The sequence below is a fragment of the Rhinatrema bivittatum genome, chromosome 6 (assembly GCF_901001135.1).
Source record: "Rhinatrema bivittatum chromosome 6, aRhiBiv1.1, whole genome shotgun sequence".
NCBI lineage: Eukaryota > Metazoa > Chordata > Amphibia > Gymnophiona > Rhinatrematidae > Rhinatrema > Rhinatrema bivittatum.
This window is the reverse complement of record NC_042620.1, coordinates 294,548,875-294,569,500: the sequence shown is the minus strand read 5'-3', so window position 1 is coordinate 294,569,500 and position 20,626 is coordinate 294,548,875. Positions and strand designations below refer to the sequence as shown.

At 44.3% G+C, this 20,626-nt stretch overlaps 1 protein-coding gene across 1 annotated transcript in view; it reads right to left on the bottom strand.

Moving 5' to 3' along the window:
* GLA (galactosidase alpha) overlaps nt 1-10,822 on the bottom strand; it is a 46,218-nt gene extending 35,396 nt beyond the window's left edge. The window contains exons 1-2 of the mRNA XM_029607370.1: nt 10,677-10,822; nt 2,502-2,740 (exon numbers count right to left, since the gene is read on the bottom strand). Coding sequence (XP_029463230.1) covers nt 2,502-2,662 — 161 coding nt within the window. The 5' untranslated portion in view covers nt 2,663-2,740; nt 10,677-10,822. The remainder of the gene's footprint in view (nt 1-2,501; nt 2,741-10,676) is intronic.
* Between the last annotated feature and the right edge of the window lie 9,804 nt (nt 10,823-20,626).

The window sequence follows — 20,626 nt, the reverse complement described above, 5'->3', positions numbered from 1 at the left end:
AATGGAATTGCCCAAAACTGTACCTATTCTCCCAGAACTCCAAACCTGAGGAATCTTAGGTGGTCTGGCCATATGGGAATATGGAGGTAAGCCTCTGTGTGGTCCAACTATGCAAGAAGCTCTGGCACTGCAAAACAAAAAATGCATAGGGAGCACAGGCCATTGATGGGCCATGGAGGTGCTGCCTCTCTGATCCCCTCTCCATTACTCTGGATTAAGAGACAGAAGTGCTCTGATTGCTGGCCCAATGCTTCGATTCGTCTTCTCTCTCCATTTTTTAAAATTTTATAACAACTTTACTACCCAAGCAAACAAAGGCCTAAACCTGCAAGCTAAGCTGCACTTAAACCACCTGGCTCCAAATATCCTCTTTTTTTTTTTTTAAAGAAGTGGTAGGAGGAAAAAGGGAAAGGGAGAGGGAGTCAGACTTTCACTCCCCCCAGAGCCAGAGGATCAACGTTGGTCAGAGGCCACCACTAGGCCCGACCCCCAGGAGCAATTTCTTCTTAGACTTCCACAGCTGCATGGATCTTGCACATCTACCATCAGCTGGAGACAGAGAATCCTGGAGAGCTTCAAGCTGCATGGGGCCTTATATAGGACTGGTTTGCCAATCTAGTTGTTCTCTATCCCCATCTGCCGGTAGGCAGGCTAAATCCATTATCTGGACTGGTCTGGTGGGATATAAAGTAATTGCCAATTGAATGCCTGACAAAGTCCTGATCACTATGTGAAAAACTACTCAACACTCAGCCTAACTCAGCACAAGGCGACAGAAAAAATGTATTTGCAATCTGACAAAATAAATCCAACATGTTTTTAAATGATGACGGCATACGAGCCAGTCATGTATATCTTTAAGTTAATTCCACAGGTGAGGAGCCACTGCTCTAGTTTTAGTCAGCCGTAAAGTTTTAAACCTTGGAGTGGTCACATGTTTTTCTCGGCTTGAATGTAAATTTCATCCCAGTTGATACCAGGACACTTTCCCTGGATGATCCAGTCATTTCTTTTAAATCCCGTTCCACAGTGTTTTAAATTGGTTTACGGAGGGTGAAACCAAGTAGAATTCAAGATTAGATTATAAAATAGATTTTCTGTGTGCATGTTTATGTTTAAAACTTCGTTTTTAAGTTCCATATGAGACTTCAGCTGAGGGCACTTCCTGGCAAGCATAAAGGATGTAGGTTAAGACCTGCAGTGGTTTCTGGCTTTGATAAGTTTTAATCATAGCAACACAGAGATTGTTGGTAGAAAAGGACCATTTGGCCCATCCAATATGCCCAGTTGCCCCTACTCTAGCTATGGTTATCATTTCATGAAACAAATTAGTAGCAGATTTAAAACAAATTTAAGAAAGTATTTCTTTAATTAATGCAGAATTAAGCTGTGGAATTTGTTGCCAGAGGATGTAGTAAAGCATATTACTACAGCCAAGTTTAAACAAGGTTAGGACAGATTTCTGGAGGCCAGGCCCATTAATTATTAGCCAGAGAGACTTGGGGATCATCATCCCCTTTCCTATGGCAGTGATTAACAGGGAATGGATTTACCATTAGGATCTACCAGATTGGCAACTGTTGGCGACAATGCTAGGCTTAATAATGTAGCTTGACATTTTTTAATGTTTTTAAGTCTTGTCTCTTTTCTTCCGCAGTGGATACTAATACTTTCTGATTCAGTGCCAGTACCATCCTGAATCTGGACTCCCGCAATGATCATCAAAGCGCTGTGCATGTGGGGACCAAGTCTGGACTCACAGACCTTGCCCTCTGCAAGGAAGCCCAAAGGGGGGGCGAGATCTATGAGCGCAGTCTTAGTACCCATGCTCCCTGCGCTCCGAGGATCACTGCTGGAGCCGAGGTCTAGAGGGAGAGGGCAACGACGGCTGCAACAAGGAAGGCACAGGACTGCAGGGCAGTGGGGGAGCAGCAAATTTGCTGCCCTCCCCAATGTTGCCACCCTAGCCATAGACCTAGTCTGTACTCTTTCTCCTCTGGATGCTTTATCCATCCCTCCTATTCCCCTTGTTAGGTTGAGCTCCATGCCTGCCCCCCCCCCCCCCCCAGCTTAAACCTCAGTTTCCTTTCTCCCCTTTCCCCAAATCAAAGCCTGGTTCTTTCTCCCCTCCCCCTCCACCCGCTGAATCCCTGATCCTTTCTTTCCCAGCCACATTATCCCTGGTCCTCTCTCTCTTATTCATCCAGCTCAATTCAAGTTCTCCCTCCATTGGTCTTCTCCCATCTAATCCTCATTCCCTCCCTCCACTCCATCTCACTCTCTTCATCCTGGGTTCTCCTTCCAAAGGGAAAAGGAGTGGATTGCACAACTCCCTCTGTTCGCCCCTTGGATCTCTCATGGCTCCCTCTTCCCACCCATCCCCCCAACTGGGGACATCTGGTAACCCATTACTTAGGTTTATACAGCAGGCCCTATCCCATTCTGATAGCCCCCCCTGCAAATTGCTCCATCCTATATGCCCACTCTCCTCGTGCCTGTACCTGATGCAGTTGTGTGGGTCCTTAGCACAGTCTGTATTGCAGAGGAAGCGCTCCCAGTGCAGCCAGCCCATGGGTGGGGTGAGAGCAAGTCCATTGTCTAGAGCTTGGGCCCAGTCTGTCCAGAGACCCAGCAGCAGTAGGGCAGTCCAAGGGACGTTCATTCTCTACAGAGACAGGCACCTCTAGCACATCGGCAGTAGCTCCACCACCGCCCGCTCTCCCGTGCAGTACTGCTAGATCTAAAACACAAAATCATCATATCGGAACCTCAAAATTATTGTATTTTACAAAACATTTGTTCACTGCTAAAATGGATACGTGTGTGTCATAAACATATAGCAAAACAAACAAAGAAAAGATTAAAGTTGCAGTTTATTACTTGGGAGTTTCTCCTTCCCATCGCAGCCTTCCTGGGTGGGACGCGGAAGGCCCCACCTGTCACCATGGCTCTCCTGCCTGGGAGCCACCCCCACCAGCCCTGAGGCCACCGAAGCCAGGGCAGGGGCACCCTTAGTAGCTGGAGCCTGCTGCCTGCCTGCCTGGGATCCCTCCACCACCCCTGAAGTCATTGCTCCTACCGCATGCTTAGGAGACACTGTCATCTACAAAAGAGACTAGGAGACAGCCACAGGTAGGAAACATCTTTTGTGTGATGAAGTTTTACGTTGGGGGGGGGGGGGCTTCTCATCCACCCCCCCTGCCCACCACTAATGGCAGTGGTGTTTTTGTGTGTGAGGGAGGAGGGCAGGTAGTGTTGTACTGGAGCCTCATAACGTAAATTGGGCTGCATTATTGAAGGGACATATGTTGTGAAAATGAGTCTTTTTATTCTTGATCAGAGTGGGATGGGTGGGAATAAAGAAAGTGTGTGTATGTGGGGGGGGGGGGGGGGGGGTTCCATCCCTCACTTTTGCACCAGGGCCCCTGAATCACTGGGACTGTCCCTGATTACATCAATAACTGACTGCGCTGGGGCAGGAGCAAGAACTGGACAAAGATTGGAGCAGTCCAGCTTGTTCCGATTCCTACACAGAACGTAGCAAATGGTAGCAGAAAACCTTGCAAAACAGACAGACCCTTGCAGATAATAATAAGTGACTACACATTAGAAACAGAAATATACAGACAAAAGCTGAACTGGAAACCCCAAGCAGCCAGACCACATGCAATTAATTAATTAATTAATTTATTTATTTATTTATTTATTTTGTATACCGACATTCGATCGAGATATCACATCGGTTTCCAGATAACTAAAGGAATAGGGTGATAACAGCCCTATTTTACATTATAACATGGTATTAAATAGATATAAGAATATTTTACATTATAACATGGTAATAAATATAACAAGTTGTAACAGAACTAACAGGAGAACAATGCAACACTGGAGAAGTAGGAACTGACATTTTTTCCTGTACCGTGCAAAATACATCAGAGATACACACATTTCCCAAAACTAAGAGAAAAATCATAGTCTTCCCACAAAAGAATGAGCATAGAAGCATATATAGTTACACAGTAACGATGGCAGAAAAAGACCAAATGGTCCATCCAGTCTGCTCAGCAAGTTTCTTACAGTAGTGACTGCCGCTCTGTGCCAGTGTCCTCTAAGCCTTATGCTAAAGGGCAGTAATATTTACAATCAAAACCAAGCAACTGTCAAATCCATAATAAAATTACTGCTAGCAACATTTTTACGGGGTGAGCAGCCTTCTTGATAATTTAAACAACTGTAGCAGCAAAATATGTTGGATCCTACCACCAGGTCAGAAATATAATCTGCATAGGGACAATAAGAACTGGCATCAGAACCTGGGTACTGTCCTTGTTATTTATTTTTTTATTTATTTGGAGTTTCTTATATACCGATAGCCGTTCGCACATCGTATCTGTTTACATACAACTAATAACTTGTGGGTATAGCCCTTACAAAGAACAATAACAGAAAACAAAAACAATAACAGAAAATGGAACACAAATATACAAACGATATATGTAATTAATTACTCTAAGCAACAATATACAGGGGATAACTTAATTGCTGTCTGCAACACTATACACTGGAAATATGTGTATATGAAAGGGGTTCTTAGGCAACAATAGAAATAAATACAACATAAAGAGAATAATTATGATGGGGGTGTCATGTTACTAGCAAAGGATAATCTTAAACTATACAGGGTTAACATAATAAAGTTAGTAGCAACAGTGTTGGGCAGGGAAAGTCAGCGATTCAAATAGTGTCCTTTCTGTACCCTATAATTATATTTTACTGTTATCACTATCATGTAGTTTTTTCTCCTTTCCCTTGTGTGTGTGTGTGTGTAGTTCAAATCTGTTATCAATTTTTATTTTATTTAAAATTCTTCTATTCTGTTATTCTAAGCGGATTACAGAATAAAACATCAACGTTACACTAACAGAACATAAAAGCAAACTGAAGCAAAAGCTTTGCTAAAAAGAGCTGCTTTTACGTGTTTCCGGAAGAGTTTAAAATCTGCCAATTTACGAAGAGCATAAAGCCCTTGATGGAAAACACCTGGTTTTGACAGACCTTATCAAGCCACTGGTTGACACTTCTCAGTAGCTGTCATTGTGATGGAATTATACTGCCTCAAAACAGAACCCCCAAATCCTCTCCTACCCACCCCCCCCTTCCAAAGTCACACATTATAGAGAGCTCCAACTCCATTTGCTCATAACCTCCTTAAACAAACCAGTTACTGATACAGGTACAACTCTATCCTCAGTAATCTGCAAGCACTAAACTTCTAACCCTGTGGGGCAAACACTGTAAATAGAGATCCCATATCTTTAAGAAGACTTTTTTTCTTTCTATGTAGATCAATATTTTCCACATATTGCTCATAGAGACACACACTTGGTGAAGCTGATTTCTCCACTGGGTCAATGCTGGTGGATTGCCTGGTAACATGCCTACCTGGTGCGAAGGTGGCGGACCTCACGCGTCACCTAGATAGGATTTTAGACAGTGCTGGGGAGGAGCCGGCTGTCGTGGTACATGTGGGCACCAACGACATAGGAAAATGTGGGAGGGAGGTTCTGGAAGCCAAATTTAGGCTCTTAGGTAGAACGCTTAAATCCAGAACCTCCAGGGTAGCATTCTCTGAAATGCTCCCTGTTCCATATGCAGGTCACCAGAGGCAGGCAGAGCTCCGGAATCTCAATGCATGGATGAGACAATGGTGCAAGGAAGAGGGATTCAGTTTTGTAAGGAACTGGGGAAACATTTGGGGAAGGGGGAGTCTCTTCCAAAGGGATGGACTACACCTTAACCAGGGTGGAACCAGACTGCTGGCACTAACCTTTAAAAAGGAGATAGAGCAGCTATTAAACTAGAACAAAGGGGAAAGCCGACAGTCGCTCAGCAGCGCATGGTTCGGAGAGCGGTATCTTCAAAGGATACTAATGATGCATTAGAATTAGGGCATCCCGACAATGAGGTTCCAATAATTAGAAAAATAGTCCAAGTGCCTGTAACTAAAAACTCACCTGAGCTAAAAAAATTCTAACTTATCCCTATCAATTAAAAAGCAGAATGAAAATACAAACAAAAAACAAACTTTGAAATGTTTGTATGCTAATGCCAGAAGTCTAAGAAGTAAGATGGGAGAATTAGAATGTATAGCAGTGAATGATGACAGACTTAATTGGCATCTCAGAGACATGGTGGAAGGAGGACAACCAATGGGACAGTGCTATACTGGGGTACAAATTATATTGCAATGACAGAGAGGAGCACCCAGGAGGTGGTGTGGCGCTTTATGTCCGGGATGGCATAGAGTCCAACAGGATAAACATCCTGCATGAGACTAAATGCACAACTGAATCTTTATGGGTAGAATTCCCTTGTGTGTCGGGGAAGAGTATAGTGATAGGAGTATAGTACCGTCCACCTGGTCAAGATGGTGAGACTGACAGTGAAATGCTAAGAGAAATTAGGGAAGCTAACCAAATTGGTAGTGCGGTAATAATGGGAGACTTCAATTACCCCAATATTGACTGGGTAAATGTATCATTGGTACATGCTAGAGATATAAAGTTCCTGGATGGAATAAATGACATTTTTATGGAGCAATTGGTTCAGGAACCAACAAGAGAGGGAGCAATTTTAGATCTAATTCTCAGTGGAGCACAGTATTTGGTGAGAGAGGTAACGGTGGTGGGGCCACTTGGCAACAGTGATCATAATATGATCAAATTTGAATTAATGACTGGAAGGGGGACAGTAAGCAAATCCACGGCTCTCATGTTAAACTTTCAAAAGGGAAACTTTGATAAAATGAGAAAAATTGTTAGAAAAAAAACTGAAAGAAGCAGCTACAAAAGTAAAAAATGTCCAAGAGGCGTGGTCATTGTTAAAAAATACCATTCTAGAAGCACAGTCCAGATGTATTCCACACATTAACGGATCAATACTGTAAAACCGCGGGAGAGCGGACGAACGCCCGCTCTCCTGGCGCACGCACCGGCCCTTGGCCGGTGCGAGCTATACAGTATTCAAATGAGGTGACGCGGTGCAAACGAGGGAAAGGAGGCGCTAGGGACACTAGCGCGTCCCTAGCGCCTCCTTTTGGCCTGGAGCGGCGGCTGTCAGCGGGTTTGACAGCCGACGCTCAATTTTGCCGGCATCGGTTCTCGAGCCCGCTGACAGCCACGGGCTCGGAAACCGGACGCCGGCAAAATTGAGCGTCCGGTTTTCGGCCCGACAGCCGCGGGCCGAATTCAAATTTTTTTATTTATTTTTTTTACTTTTTTTTTTACTTTTGGGGACCTCCGACTTAATATCGCCATGATATTAAGTCGGAGGGTGCACAGAAAAGCAGTTTTTACTGCTTTTCTGTGCACTTTCCTGGCGCCGGAAGAAATTTGCGCCGACCTTTGGGTCGGCGCTAATTTCTTAGAGTAAAATGTGTGGCTTGGCTGCACATTTTACTTACTGGATCCCGCGCGCATACCTAATAGGGCCATCAACATACATTTGCATGTTGAGGGCGCTATTAGGTGCCGCGGGTGGGCCGCGTGTTTTCCTCCCCTTACTGAATAAGGGGTAAGGGAAAACACGCGTCCAGAGCAGGCTGACAGTGCGCTCCGATGGAGCACACTTTACTGTATCGACCTGTAAGAAAGGTGGAAAGAAGGCAAAACGATTACTGGCATGGTTAAAAGGGGAGGTGAAAGAAGCTATTTTAGCCAAAAGATCTTCATTCAGAAATTGGAAGAAGGATCCAACAGAAGAAAATAGGATAAAGCATAAACGTTGGCAAGTTAAATGTAAGACATTGATAAGACAGGCTAAGAGAGAATTTGAAAAGAAGTTGGCTGTAGAGGCAAAAACTCACAGTAAAAACTTTTTAAAATATATCCAAAGCAGAAAGCCTGTGAGGGAGTCAGTTGGACCGTTAGATGATCGGGGGGTTAAAGGGGCACTTAGAGAAGATAAGGCCATCGCGGAAAGATTAAATGATTTCTTTGCTTCGGGGTGTTTACTGAGGAGGATGTTGGGGAGGTACCCATAATGGAGAAGGTTTTCATGGGTAATGATTCAGATGGACTGAATCAAATCATGGTGAACCTAGAAGATGTGGTAGGCCTGATTGACAAACTGAAGAGTAGTAAATCACCTGGACTGGATGGTATACACCCCAGAGTTCTGAAGGAACTAAGAAATGAAATTTCAGACCTATTAGTAAAAATTTGTAACCTATCATTAAAATCATCCATTGTACCTGAAGACTGGAGGATAGCAAATGTAACCCCAATATTTAAAAAGGGCTCCAGGGGCAATCCGGGAAACTACAGACCAGTTAGCCTGACTTCAGTGCCAGGAAAAATAGTAGAAAGTGTTCTAAACATCAAAATCACAGAACATATAGAAAGACAAGGTTTAATGGAACAAAGTCAGCATGGCTTTACCCAGGGCAAGTCTTGCCTCACAAATCTGCTTCACTTTTTTGAAGGAGTTAATAAACATGTGGATAAAGGTGAACCGGTAGATATAGTATACTTGGATTTTCAGAAGGCATTTGACAAAGTTCCTCATGAGAGGCTTCTAGGAAAAGTAAAAAGTCATGCGATAGGTGGCTATGTCCTTTCGTGGACTGCAAACTGGCTAAAAGACAGGAAACAGAGAGTAGGATTAAATGGACAATTTTCTCAGTGGAAGGGAGTGGGCAGTGGAGTGCCTCAGGGATCTGTATTAGGACCCTTACTTTTCAATATATTTATAAATGATTTGGAAAGAAATAGGACGAGTGAGATAATCAAATTTGCAGATGACACAAAATTGTTCAGAGTAGTTAAATTTCAAGCAGATTGTGATAAATTGCAGGAAGACCTTGTGAGACTGGAAAATTGGGCATCCAAATGGCAGATGAAATTTAATGTGGATAAGTGCAAGGATGATGCATATAGGGAAAAATAACCCATGCTATAATTACACAATGTTGGGTTCCATATTAGGTATTACAACCCAAGAAAGAGATCTAGGCATCATAGTGGATAACACATTGAAATCGTCGGTTCAGTGTGCTGCGGCAGTCAAAAAAGCAAACAGAATGTTGGGAATTCTTAGAAAGGGAATGGTGAATAAAACGGAAAATGTAATAATGCCTCTGTATCGCTCCATGGTGAGACTGCACCTTGAATACTGTGTACAATTCTGGTCGCCGCATCTCAAAAAAGATATAATTGCGATGGAGAAGGTACAGAGAAGGGCTACCAAAATGATAAGGGGAATGGAACAGCTCCCCTATTAGGAAAGACTAAAGAGGTTAGGACTTTTCAGCTTGGAGAAGAGACAACTGAGGGGGATATGATAGAGATGTTTAAAATCATGAGAGGTCTAGAACGGGTAGATGTGAATCGGTTATTTACTCTTTCGGATAGTAGAAAGACTAGGGGGCACTCCATGAAGTTAGCATGGGGCACATTTAAAACTAATCGGAGAAAGTTCTTTTTTACTCAACGCACAATTAAACTCTGGAATTTGTTGCCAGAAGATGTGGTTAGTGCAGTTAGTATAGCTGTGTTTAAAAAAGGATTGGATAAGTTCCTGGAGGAGAAGTCCATTACCTGCTATTAAGTTCACTTAGAGAATAGCCACTGCCATTAGCAATGGTAACATGGAATAGACTTAGCTTTTGGGTACTTGCCAGGTTCTTATGGTCTGGATTGGCCACTGTTGGAAACTGGATGCTGGACCCTTGGTCTGACCCAGTATGGCATTTTCTTATGTTCTTAATCACCTACAAACACACTCTCTCAGATACACACACACCCTCTTATATCTACTGTTATGATGCTGCTCACAGTGTCCCCCTCCAGTGGGCTGGCATAAACATGTAAAATTATTGAACTTGCTGCCAGTCCTTCCCCAGCCTTTTAACAGTGCCCTCACACTCTCAGAGGCTCTGCTCTTGTTAGACTTTCTACTCTTCACACAAAAACCTCAAGACTGCTATCCTGAACAGTCACAGGACATATTACCAGGCGCCAGTCACTGCTGAAAGCCTGACAGCCAGCATCTATTGATCATTCCTCCCATCCTGCAGGCAATATTGCATATACTTTGCAGTAGGTCCCCACCCCAGTTCAGAATGCCTTGTACCCTGTCCCTAACCACATCAACCTCCTTCAAGGCTTGGGCGTAGGTGAGTGGGAATGAATATATTATCAGAAGAGAGCTCCAAGAAGACGGTCACTGCAAAAAACCAGACACACTCTTTTCAGTTGCCAAGCATGCTCAGTCTGTATAGAACCCGATGGAAATTTTAGATTTCGATTCAGATTTATTGGCTTGACAATTTTACAGGTTGCCAAATATACAGAATGATTAACATAAAAGAGCAAAAGGAAACATTTACAAAATAATAATACGTCAAGAACAGTGAGAAAGTTGCTAGATGCACTGCAAAATTATACAAAATTAGCATTCACAGTTCTAAAGGCCTCCATCAGGTTCAAAAAGACTGAAGATTTGTCAAATCTCCCACATTCGGAAACAAACTCCTGGTTTTGCAAACTATCTCCCACACTCCTGCAGAAACCCAAGTGCTACTTGTGTCTATTTTAATAGTAGTAACAGAGTAAATCTGTTTTGTTTTATTTTTCTTAATCGCCTTAGCAATAACACCGTAGCAGCAGACTTACCACCACCTCCTGTGGACTGTAGGACTTCCGGTTTTGAAAGGAGACGGGGTGGACACCTCCTAGCACTCAACTGGGCTGCGTCTCGCCCCCTTCCCTTCCTGCATTCTGATTGGAAGCGGTGGGGTGAAGAGGCGGGGCACAGACTAGGCCTTGGATACCGCCCTACGGCAACCCCTTTTTCCGATCTGCCTCTTCCTGTACTGCGCTGGCTGGGGAGACGGCGGGAGAGCTTGCTGAAGGGGGCAGAGCCAGAGACGGCAGAGAGGGAGGCCTGGAGGGAAGGGAGAAACAAGAGCCGTAGAGGAGAAAAGAGAGAGAACGTGGGGACTCAGGGAAGGGAGAGAGAAAGCGGCAGAGGTTGCTGTGTGGTTATGGTTGAAATCATTTCTTAAATTTTATATTAATAAAGTCTATGGGGAAAGGGTGTGTGCGCAGAAAATATCTCCCTCTTAAAATTTGCTCCCCCGTGGCAGCTCTGGAGGAAAGCAGACTCCACTCCCCCCCCCCCCCCCCCGGCATAGGACTCTTAGCTGATGGCTGCAGGAAGGAGCAGGCACTAGAAAAAAAAAAAAAGACAGCCAAAGTGAACAAGAGGGAAGAAAACAATTACAAAATAATAAAAGTAAAGTAAAATTAGAGGTAACAGTGTACATTGATGGTATGGAATGGAATGATACAGAGATCATAATCCTTTATACACTCCGTCCCCTCAATCCCCTCTGCTAGGAAGCCACCACACCCCCCAGTGGCATACTTACAGTCCTTCACATATTCCATGCTCCTCGCCACCCCCCACATCCCAGCGAGGGCAAATATACAGTCTGAGTAGCTGCCCCCTCTGCTCACCGGCCGCCTCATGCAGCAGCAAACCCCCCCCCCCCCCCCCCTCATATTGCCCCCTTAACTACTTACAACATTAACAATTGCCAATTTGGGCTCAGGTTTCAGCTACAAAACAAGGACAATGTCAGTTGCCCTTGTACCCCCAAACTGGTCCTACAAAGTCCAATTCAATAACCTTTCCAGAGCCTTCTGAAATGTGTTGTTAAACAAGTCCAACCTCACTTCCGACAAATGGACTCATTCTGCCCGATATAACCCCTCATAAACGTCCCACACCCACTCGTGCCTCACCCACACCCACTCGTGCCTCACCCAGAAACCGCCTTGACCCTCCACCCATCTCCCAATTTGTCTACTCACTTTCTTAACCCCATGCTTCCAGAGAGGCTCACTCTTCAATTTAAATCTCACATTAATATCTGACCAACCCACCCTTGAATTAGACACGTAAGAACATAAGAACATGCCATACTGGATCAGACCAAGGGTCCATCAAGCCCAGCATCCTGTTTCCAACAGTGGCCAATCCAAGCCACAAGAACCTGGCAAGTACCCAAAAGCTAAGTCTATTCCATGTTACTGTTGCTAGTAATAGCAGTGGCTATTTTCTTAGTCAACAATTAATAGCAGGTAATGGACTTCTCCTCCAAGAACTTATCCAATCCTTTTTTAAACACAGCTATACTAACTGCACTAACCACATCCTCTGGCAACAAATTCCAGAGTTTAATTGTGCGTTGAGTGAAAAAGAACTTTCTCCGATTAGTTTTAAATGTGCCACATGCTAACTTCATGGAGTGCCCCCTAGTCTTTCTGTTATCTGAAAGAGTAAATAACCGATTCACATCTACCCGTTCTAGACCTCTTATGATTTTAAACACCTCTATCATATCCCCCCTCAACCGTCTCTTCTCCAAGCTGAAAAGTCCTAACCTCTTTAGTCTTTCCTAGAGATGTGAATCGTGTCCTCGATCGTCTTAACGATCGATTTCGGCTGGGAGGGGGAGGGAATCGTATCGTCGCCGTTTGGGTGTTTAGAGTATCGTGAAAATCGTGAAAATCGTGAACCGGCACACTAAAACCCCCTAAAACTCACCCCCGACCCTTTAAATTAAATCCCCCACCCTCCCGAACCCCCCCCAAATGCCTTAAATTACCTGGGGGTCCAGCGGCGGTCCGTAGCTAAATCGGGGGAAGGGGGAGGGCAGGAAAACCGGCACACTAAAACACCCTAAAACCCACCCCCGACCCTTTAAATTAAATCCCCCACCCTCCCGAACCCCCCCCAAATGCCTTAAATTACCTGGGGGTCCAGCGGCGGTCCGGAACGGTCTCCTGCAATTGAATCGTGTTGTCTTCAGCCGGCGCCATTCTGCGCCGCCATTTTGCAAAATGGCGGCGCAAAATAGCGGCGGCCATAGACCAACACGATTCGACTGCAGGAGGTCGTTCCGGACCCCCGCTGGACTTTTGGCAAGTCTTGTGGGGGTCAGGAGGCACCCCCAAGCTGGCCAAAAGTCCCTGGGGGTCCAGCGGGGGTCCGGGAGCGATCTCCTGCCGCGTGTTGGTGGTCTATGGCTGCCGCCATTTTGAATGGCGCCGGCTGAAGACAACACGATTCAATTGCAGGAGACCGTTCCGGACCCCCAGGTAATTTAAGGCATTTGGGGGGGTTCAGGAGGGTGGGGGATTTAATTTAAAGGGTTGGGGGTGGGTTTTAGGGTGTTTTAGTGTTTCGGTTTTCCTGCCCTCCCCCTTCCCCCGATTTACGATTTTTTGACGATAAATCGGGGGAATTGGTATTGTATCGTGGCCCTAACGATTTTTGACGATTTAAAATATATCGGACGATATTTTAAATCGTCAAAAAACGATTCACATCCCTAGTCTTTCCTCATAGGGGAGCTGTTCCATTCCCCTTATCATTTTGGTCGCCCTTCTCTGTAACTTTTCCATCTCAATTATAACTTTTTTGAGATGCGGCGACCAGAATTGTACACAGTATTCAAGGTGCGGTCTCACCATGGAGCGATACAGAGGCATTATGACATTTTCCTTTTTATTCACCATTCCCTTTCTAATAATTCACAACATTCTGTTTGCTTTTTTGACTGCTGCAGCACACTGAACTGACGATTTTGTTACGCGCCCCACCCGCGTTTGTCCCGCTCACGGGACCGCTGACCTTCGGGGTTCCACAGCGGGCCCTGGTCCTGTCTCGCTTGCGGCCCTTGCAAGTCCAGCTAGGCCTTGGCATCCCGGAGCGATGATCGCCGGGCCTTCGGCTGCATGCCAGGCCTCACGCCGGGCCTCGGCGTCAAAGCAGCTAGCCATGCCCCTATGCGAGTGCACGTGCGGACTATCCGCCCCGATGTAGGTTCCAAGGCGGGGCCTAGTTCATCTACAATTTCGATGCTCCATTTTCCAGTCTTACAAGGTCTTCTTGCAATTTATCACAATCTGCTTGTGATTTAACTACTCTGATTTTGTATCATCTGCAAATTTGATTACCTCACTCGTCGTATTTCTTTCCAGATCATTTATAAATATATTGAAAAGTAAGGGTCCCAATACAGATCCCTGATACACTCCACTGTCCACTCCCTTCCACTGAGAAAATTTTCCATTTAATCCTACTCTCTGTTTCCTGTCTTTTAGCCAGTTTGTAATCCATGAAAGGACATCGCCACCTATCCCATGCCAAGTCCTTTCTTGCCATAGTGACAAACTCCTTGCAAAAATAGGCCCCAATATAATTTCCCCCAAGATGCACCAAAATAATTTCCGGTACCCCCTACTCCCATAACAGCCCCCGAAAAATCTTCAAACAATTGATTCCACCTCTTTCCCCCATTACCAAACCACCGTATCCTAATCCTCTTCTCTTGTAAACTCGGATGATCACTATACGGCCTCCATGACACCCTTTGATGAGCCCTGTGAACAAGAGTGGCTCACAATCAGGCACACCCCCTGTCAGTTTGAACCCCCAGAAACTCTGCAAAGCACAACCCATAAAAGGCATTAATAAGCTATTCCTCCCCTCATCCCTCCACATTACAACCTCACATATGACGCAAAGGCCTCGGACTGCCACCTCCCAATAGGAATGTGCAGAAGGAAAAAATGTGTTTCGATTCGTTTTTCGTTTCACCGGGACCCAAATTTGTTGCATTAGTTTCATAGGGGGAAAAACCAATTTGTTTATTAGTTTCATTTGTTTTTCGTTTTCCCATTAAAGTCCATGGGGGAAGTATTTGCAGCCTATTTTTGGCTGCCAAATTGTTTCTTATCAATTCTGATGAAACTTCTGGGGAGCAATCATAAGAATGCGAAAAGAGCTCCAAGGTACTTAAACTGTGGCAAAGTGGCACCAAAGTGGCATGAATAGCCTAAGGCACTGTAAAGGGGCAAAGGGGTAGCAGGAATGCTACTTGCTAACTTCACAAAATTCCCCCTTGTCCTTATATTATCTGAAAGAGTAAGCAACCGATTTACATTTATCCGTTCTAGTCCTCTCATGACTTTGTAGACTCCATCATATCCCACCTTAGCCATCTCTTCCCCAAGCTGAACAACCCTAACCTCTTTAGCCTTTCTTGATAGGGGAGCCGTTCTATCCCCTTTATCATTTTGGTTGCCCTTCTCTATATTTTCTCCAATGCAATTATATTTTTTTTGAGATGCGGTAACCAGAACTGAACACAGTACTCAAGGTGCAGTCTCACAATGGTGCGATACAGAGGCATTATGACTTTCTCTGTTTTATTCACCATTCCCTTCCTAATAATTCCTATCATTCTGTTTGCTTTTTTGACCGCCACAGCACACTGAGCCAACAATTTCAATATATTGCCCACTATGACACCTACATCTGTTTCCTAAGTAGTAACTCCTAACATGAAACCCAAAATCGTGTAATTACAACATGAGTTATTTTTCTCTATATGCATCACCTTGCACTTGTCCACATTAAATTTATCTGTCATTTGGATGCCCAGTCACCCAGTCTTCTGCAATTTATCACAATCCGCTTGTGATTTAACTACCCTGAATAATTTTGTATCAGCAAATGTGATCAATTCACTCATCATTCCCCTTTCTAGATCATTTATAAATATAGAGATCCCTACACAGAAAGTACATAATAGTATAATACTTCATCTCAGTCACACATGCAGAACATAGACATGTCCTTACCAAATACAGAATAGGGATGTCATAAATTATAAATAGAAACATGTAGACAAAACTGAACTGGAAACCACAACAAAGCCAGTCAATCAGTACAACAATGGAAAAAGAAAAACATCACCATTCCTTAAGGAAACATAGAACAATAAAAACACAAAATATAAATTATAATATTAAAACCATACTAATAAAAACAATATTTCAAAACAGCTGATAAATAGAACATCCAACAATCAAAATTTAAAAAGTTTAAAAAATGTCCCTAATACCTATAAAACATTTTAAAACAGCAGACACATGAAATACCATCCAATAATTAAAAAGAATAAAGGTTTTTAAAAAATTATCTTGCTCTCAATACCTAGGAACTATTGATTCCAGTACCCTGAGATTGTTGTGAATTAGTCAGAGGAAGTGATGTGCACAAACTTTCTTCTCTCTTTTGTATGCAGAGCAGACACTCTAACACACATGTTCATTCTCACACACACTCTCTCATATACTCACTCACAAACGGTCCCTGACACACATGCTCACTGACTTGTTCACACACATACTCTCATGCCTATATACATACATGTTCACAGACCTTCACATATGCTCTCTCTCTCATATTCACATACTGACTTATGCTCTCTCTCTCACACACACACCCTTCTTCACTGACACTCACATGCTGTCATGCTCACATACATGCTCACAGTTGGACATGCTCGTTGACTCATGCATTCTCACAGCACTGACCCACACACACAGTCTCACTCAAAAACACACATTCATTGACTCAGGTGCTTTTTCTCTCTTATCTCCCCTCTGAATAAATTTAAAAAAATTAATTTTTACTTACATTGGTGGTCAGAGGGACCCAGGCAGGGCTCCAAGAATAGGATTTGGATGGCTGCCTGTTGCTGCTTCATTTCCCCCCTTGGTTTGGGAAGGGGCAAGTTGGAAGGCCCCGATGAAAATGTTTGTTTTTTGTTTTTCAATTACTTTTATATCATGGCCCAGTGGCTGAGAGTAGGGTTGACCTGCTCATTGCCTTCCATCAGCTGCCAGCAGAAACACGTGAGGGAAGCAGCCAGGAGTGCGGCAATGGTGGAAAAGAGGGGCCTGAGCAGAGCAGCCGCAACGGCAACAGGTGCTTGAAGCAGCCGCTGCTGTTAATGCTGCCATCACTGCTGTGCCGATAAAAAAAACAAGCCAAAAAATATACGCCAGACTGAGTGCAGAGCTTCTGGGGAGGCTCCTGCTCCGTGATAAAATATTGTGCAGGGCCTGGTGTTGGTCATAACGGCTCCACGGGCATGGGGCCACAGTGACCAACACAAACCACGTGATCCTCCTGGCCGACCTTCCGGGGCAAGCCTGAAGCCCCAATCGGCCAATCCACCCCTGCATGGCCGCTCTTTCTTTCTTGCTGCCTGCAGGGAGCAGAGCTGCACATTGATGGGCCTGAAGGCAGGGTGAGGCGACTGTGGATGGAGAGTTTTGAAGGGTAAGTTTTGCCGCCTCAAAGTTTTGCCGCCTGAGGCCACCGCCTCACCCTACCTCATGGTTGAACCATCCCTGACCCTACGCCCCTGCTTGTTATTCAGATCTCATGCTCCTTTGGGTCCTTTCACTCCTTGCTGTACTTGAAGGGTATCATTCCAACTCCTTTCCCGAATATACTTTGGATATCTTAAGTGGATCTACACTAGTAAGGTGCCTTTCTTCTTCTTTACTAAACCTCTTCCTTTCCTGAACATTGGATAGCAGTCCAAACCTCCTTTCAAACCTCAAGTGGGTAATTGAATCTCTCAGAGGGAGAAGTTCGGAAAAATCCTGTACAAGACCTGTCAACCAAATCCAAAATAGAGGGAAGGGAGAGTTGAACACTTCCTACAACTAAATCCCCAAAAATGGAAAACAAGTTCCTCCTCATAATAAACTCAGAAGGAAAAGAAACAGGAACTTAAAATAAAGTACTCCTCCTTCCTGCAAGAATCCACACACCGATTAGGGATCTCTGCTTTAGAATAGAGGAAGGCAGGCAACCACTGCAGCAGCCCACATGGGGATGCTGGAAAATAGATGGTATGCTTCCCTCTACCCTCACTGTTGGAATAGTCTTCTTAGGAGAAACTAGAGGTGGGAAGAGGAAAACATTGTTTTATTTTTCATTTCATTTTCCCCCACAAATTTATTTTCGAGTGATGTTTATTTCGCTTCTTTAGTTAAAAAAAAAGTAAAACAAACAGAAAAATATACAGGAAAGAAAAAAGAAACGGGGTCTCCCGAGCCCCCTACCCATCCTTCCCACCCATAAAAATGCCACGTCACATACCCAATCCTGGGAAGATCCACAGACGAGGCCTAGGCCCTGGCACGAGCCAAGGCTTTGCATAAAGCCTAGACCAAGGTCTTAGCAACCTATCATGGCCTAGGCCTATGCAAGGCCTAGTGTAGGCCTAGGCTGCTTAGGTCACCATGACCTCAGCCTAGGCCCTGTGCAAGGCCCAGGCTTGGAGGCCAGGTCTCAATGTTGTGGCCTAGGCCCGGATCAAGCCCAAGTCCTGACTACTGGCCTGGACCCACCCCCGACGCAAGGTGAGCACCTGGGCTTCACCCCAAGGTCAGGTCCAGGCCAGAAACCCAGGCCTCAGAGCTCCTCATTAGCATCTTCTTTCTTCTTGTCCTCTTTGCAAACTGATGCCATTCTCTGAGGTCACTCCGGAGTTATTTAACTCTGGTGAACCTCTCCAGTGGAGGGCGCCATTTTGATGTACGGCAGCTAATTGAACTGCCATATATAAAAATGGTGGCCTGTGCTGGGGAGGTTGCGCCGGAGTTAATTAACTCTGGTGCAACCCCAGCAGATGGTATCAGATTGTGAAGAAGACAGGAAGAAAGAAGATGCTGCTGAGGAGCTCCATGGCCTGGGCCTGACCCTGGGGTGAAGTCCAGGTTTGGCCTTGTGTCAGGCCGGGGTCCAGGTCAGGACACGGCATTGCATTCAGTATGTATGGGGGGGCGGTCATTGGGAAATCTTCCAGGCCTGGGCCTTTGCTCGGGTCTTGGCCTAGGACCCTCATATCTGGCCAGAGCCTAAGTCGAGATCCTGGCATCACACTCAGGCATAGGCTGGGACCTCTGTTTTGGGTCTTGGCCTATTCCCTAAATGAAGCCTCACTTTTGGGCCTAGGCCTGAACAATGAGGTTTTTATTTTTAATGGGTTTTCAAAACAAAATGAGATTCCAACTAAATTTAACTTAATCCATTTTGAAAATGATCCGAAACGAAGTAAGAAATGAGATTAAATTTCCTATTTCTTTTCTCCCGAATGGTCATCCCTAGTAGAGACCAGCAGGCTCTACATATGCTTATTTCTATGATGGCATGCCTTTGTTGAGCCCCTTAAATTGCAAGAGTCCCAACTTGCAATTTAAGGGGCCCATTTACTACAGGTTTTCTCCCATTTTGTTTCTATGGGAAAAATGTTTAGTAAATAAGACCCTAAAATAAATGAACTTCCCGTCCTCCACTTTAAGATCCAACATATATTGAACCAGGACACACACATCCTAGAGGTCCACTCTCACACATTTACTTAAAGAGGAATGAGAAACCATGCCATCACTTCTGTAAAAAGTTAAACCCCACATTATCCAAAGGTAGAGGTTAAGTGACAACATTTGAAGGATTAAATAAAGGGCACATTTCTAGTGGCTAGGAACAGATTTCGGGCATGGGCCACCCTCACATGAAGGTGATTATTGTTATATATTTAGATTATTTGATTAGATGCCTAATTTCCTAAGAGTTGTACAATAATTTATAAGCATAAGTAACAATTCAACCAAATCAAGCTAGAGAAGCTGTTTCACTCCCGGTTTTGCCCCATTCCATGAAAAGAGATGTTATACTTTTTTTTTTTTAGGGGAAATCAGAATTAAAACTCCTCTTCTCAAGTCACTGTACTGGCTTCCCATCTGCTTCCACATTCAGGTTAGGCTTCTCCTCAACCCCCTCAACTGCTTTCACTCTTCACCCCCTTCTTACCTCTACTCTCCCTCTACACCTCTTCTCATGAACTCTGTTCATTGGGTAAGCTGCTCTTATCTATGTGCTTTTCTTCTATTGCAAACCTCTGCACCGTATCTCTGGAATAACCTTCCTGAATTGGTGTACGCAATATTTAAATCTCTCCTAAAAAAACCATCTTTTTGAGGCTGCTTTTAAATCTTAAACCCTGGTCCTTTGTGATCATAGCTTTGTTGATTTCAGCTATGTTTACTGTAATAAATAAATGTAATGACATCTCTTATTTGCCTTGTCTGTGTGTTTGGACTAGATTGCAAGCTCTATGGAGCAGGGGCTGCCCCCCTTATGTATATCTGGACAGTGCTACTACGTAAGTCTAGTAGTGTAACAGAAATTATAAGTGGTGATAGTAGTAGTGACTCTGCGTATGCAATGAGACAAGATTAGGACTGGATCAGTCTCTTTGGGTTCACCCGGATGAGGCGGTAACCCTAGTTATTTTATCCACAGTCACAACAAGAATCTTGTCAGCTTGGAGTGATCACTGTAACACCCGAACACAGTGGTATTGGAAAGGTCCCCAGCATGGGGTCTGAACCAACTAGTGCAGCAGGAGGCAACTCTGATCCTAAAGAGATCATGCACAAATCTAATTTTCAGAGAAAGCAGCATATGCAATTTACATAGCTTTTCATTTGAGTTAAATATATGCGAGTGCATCTCTCATGCATATTGTTCATTGTGGATATTCTGAAAACTGGACCTGTGTGTGTGGTCTTCAGGATTGGATATGATGACCTTAAAACCACTGGATCCTAGGAGATTTGCAGTAGGGTCATGAGATAAAACACCATTATTAATAGTGATCACTCAACCAGCCAAATATATG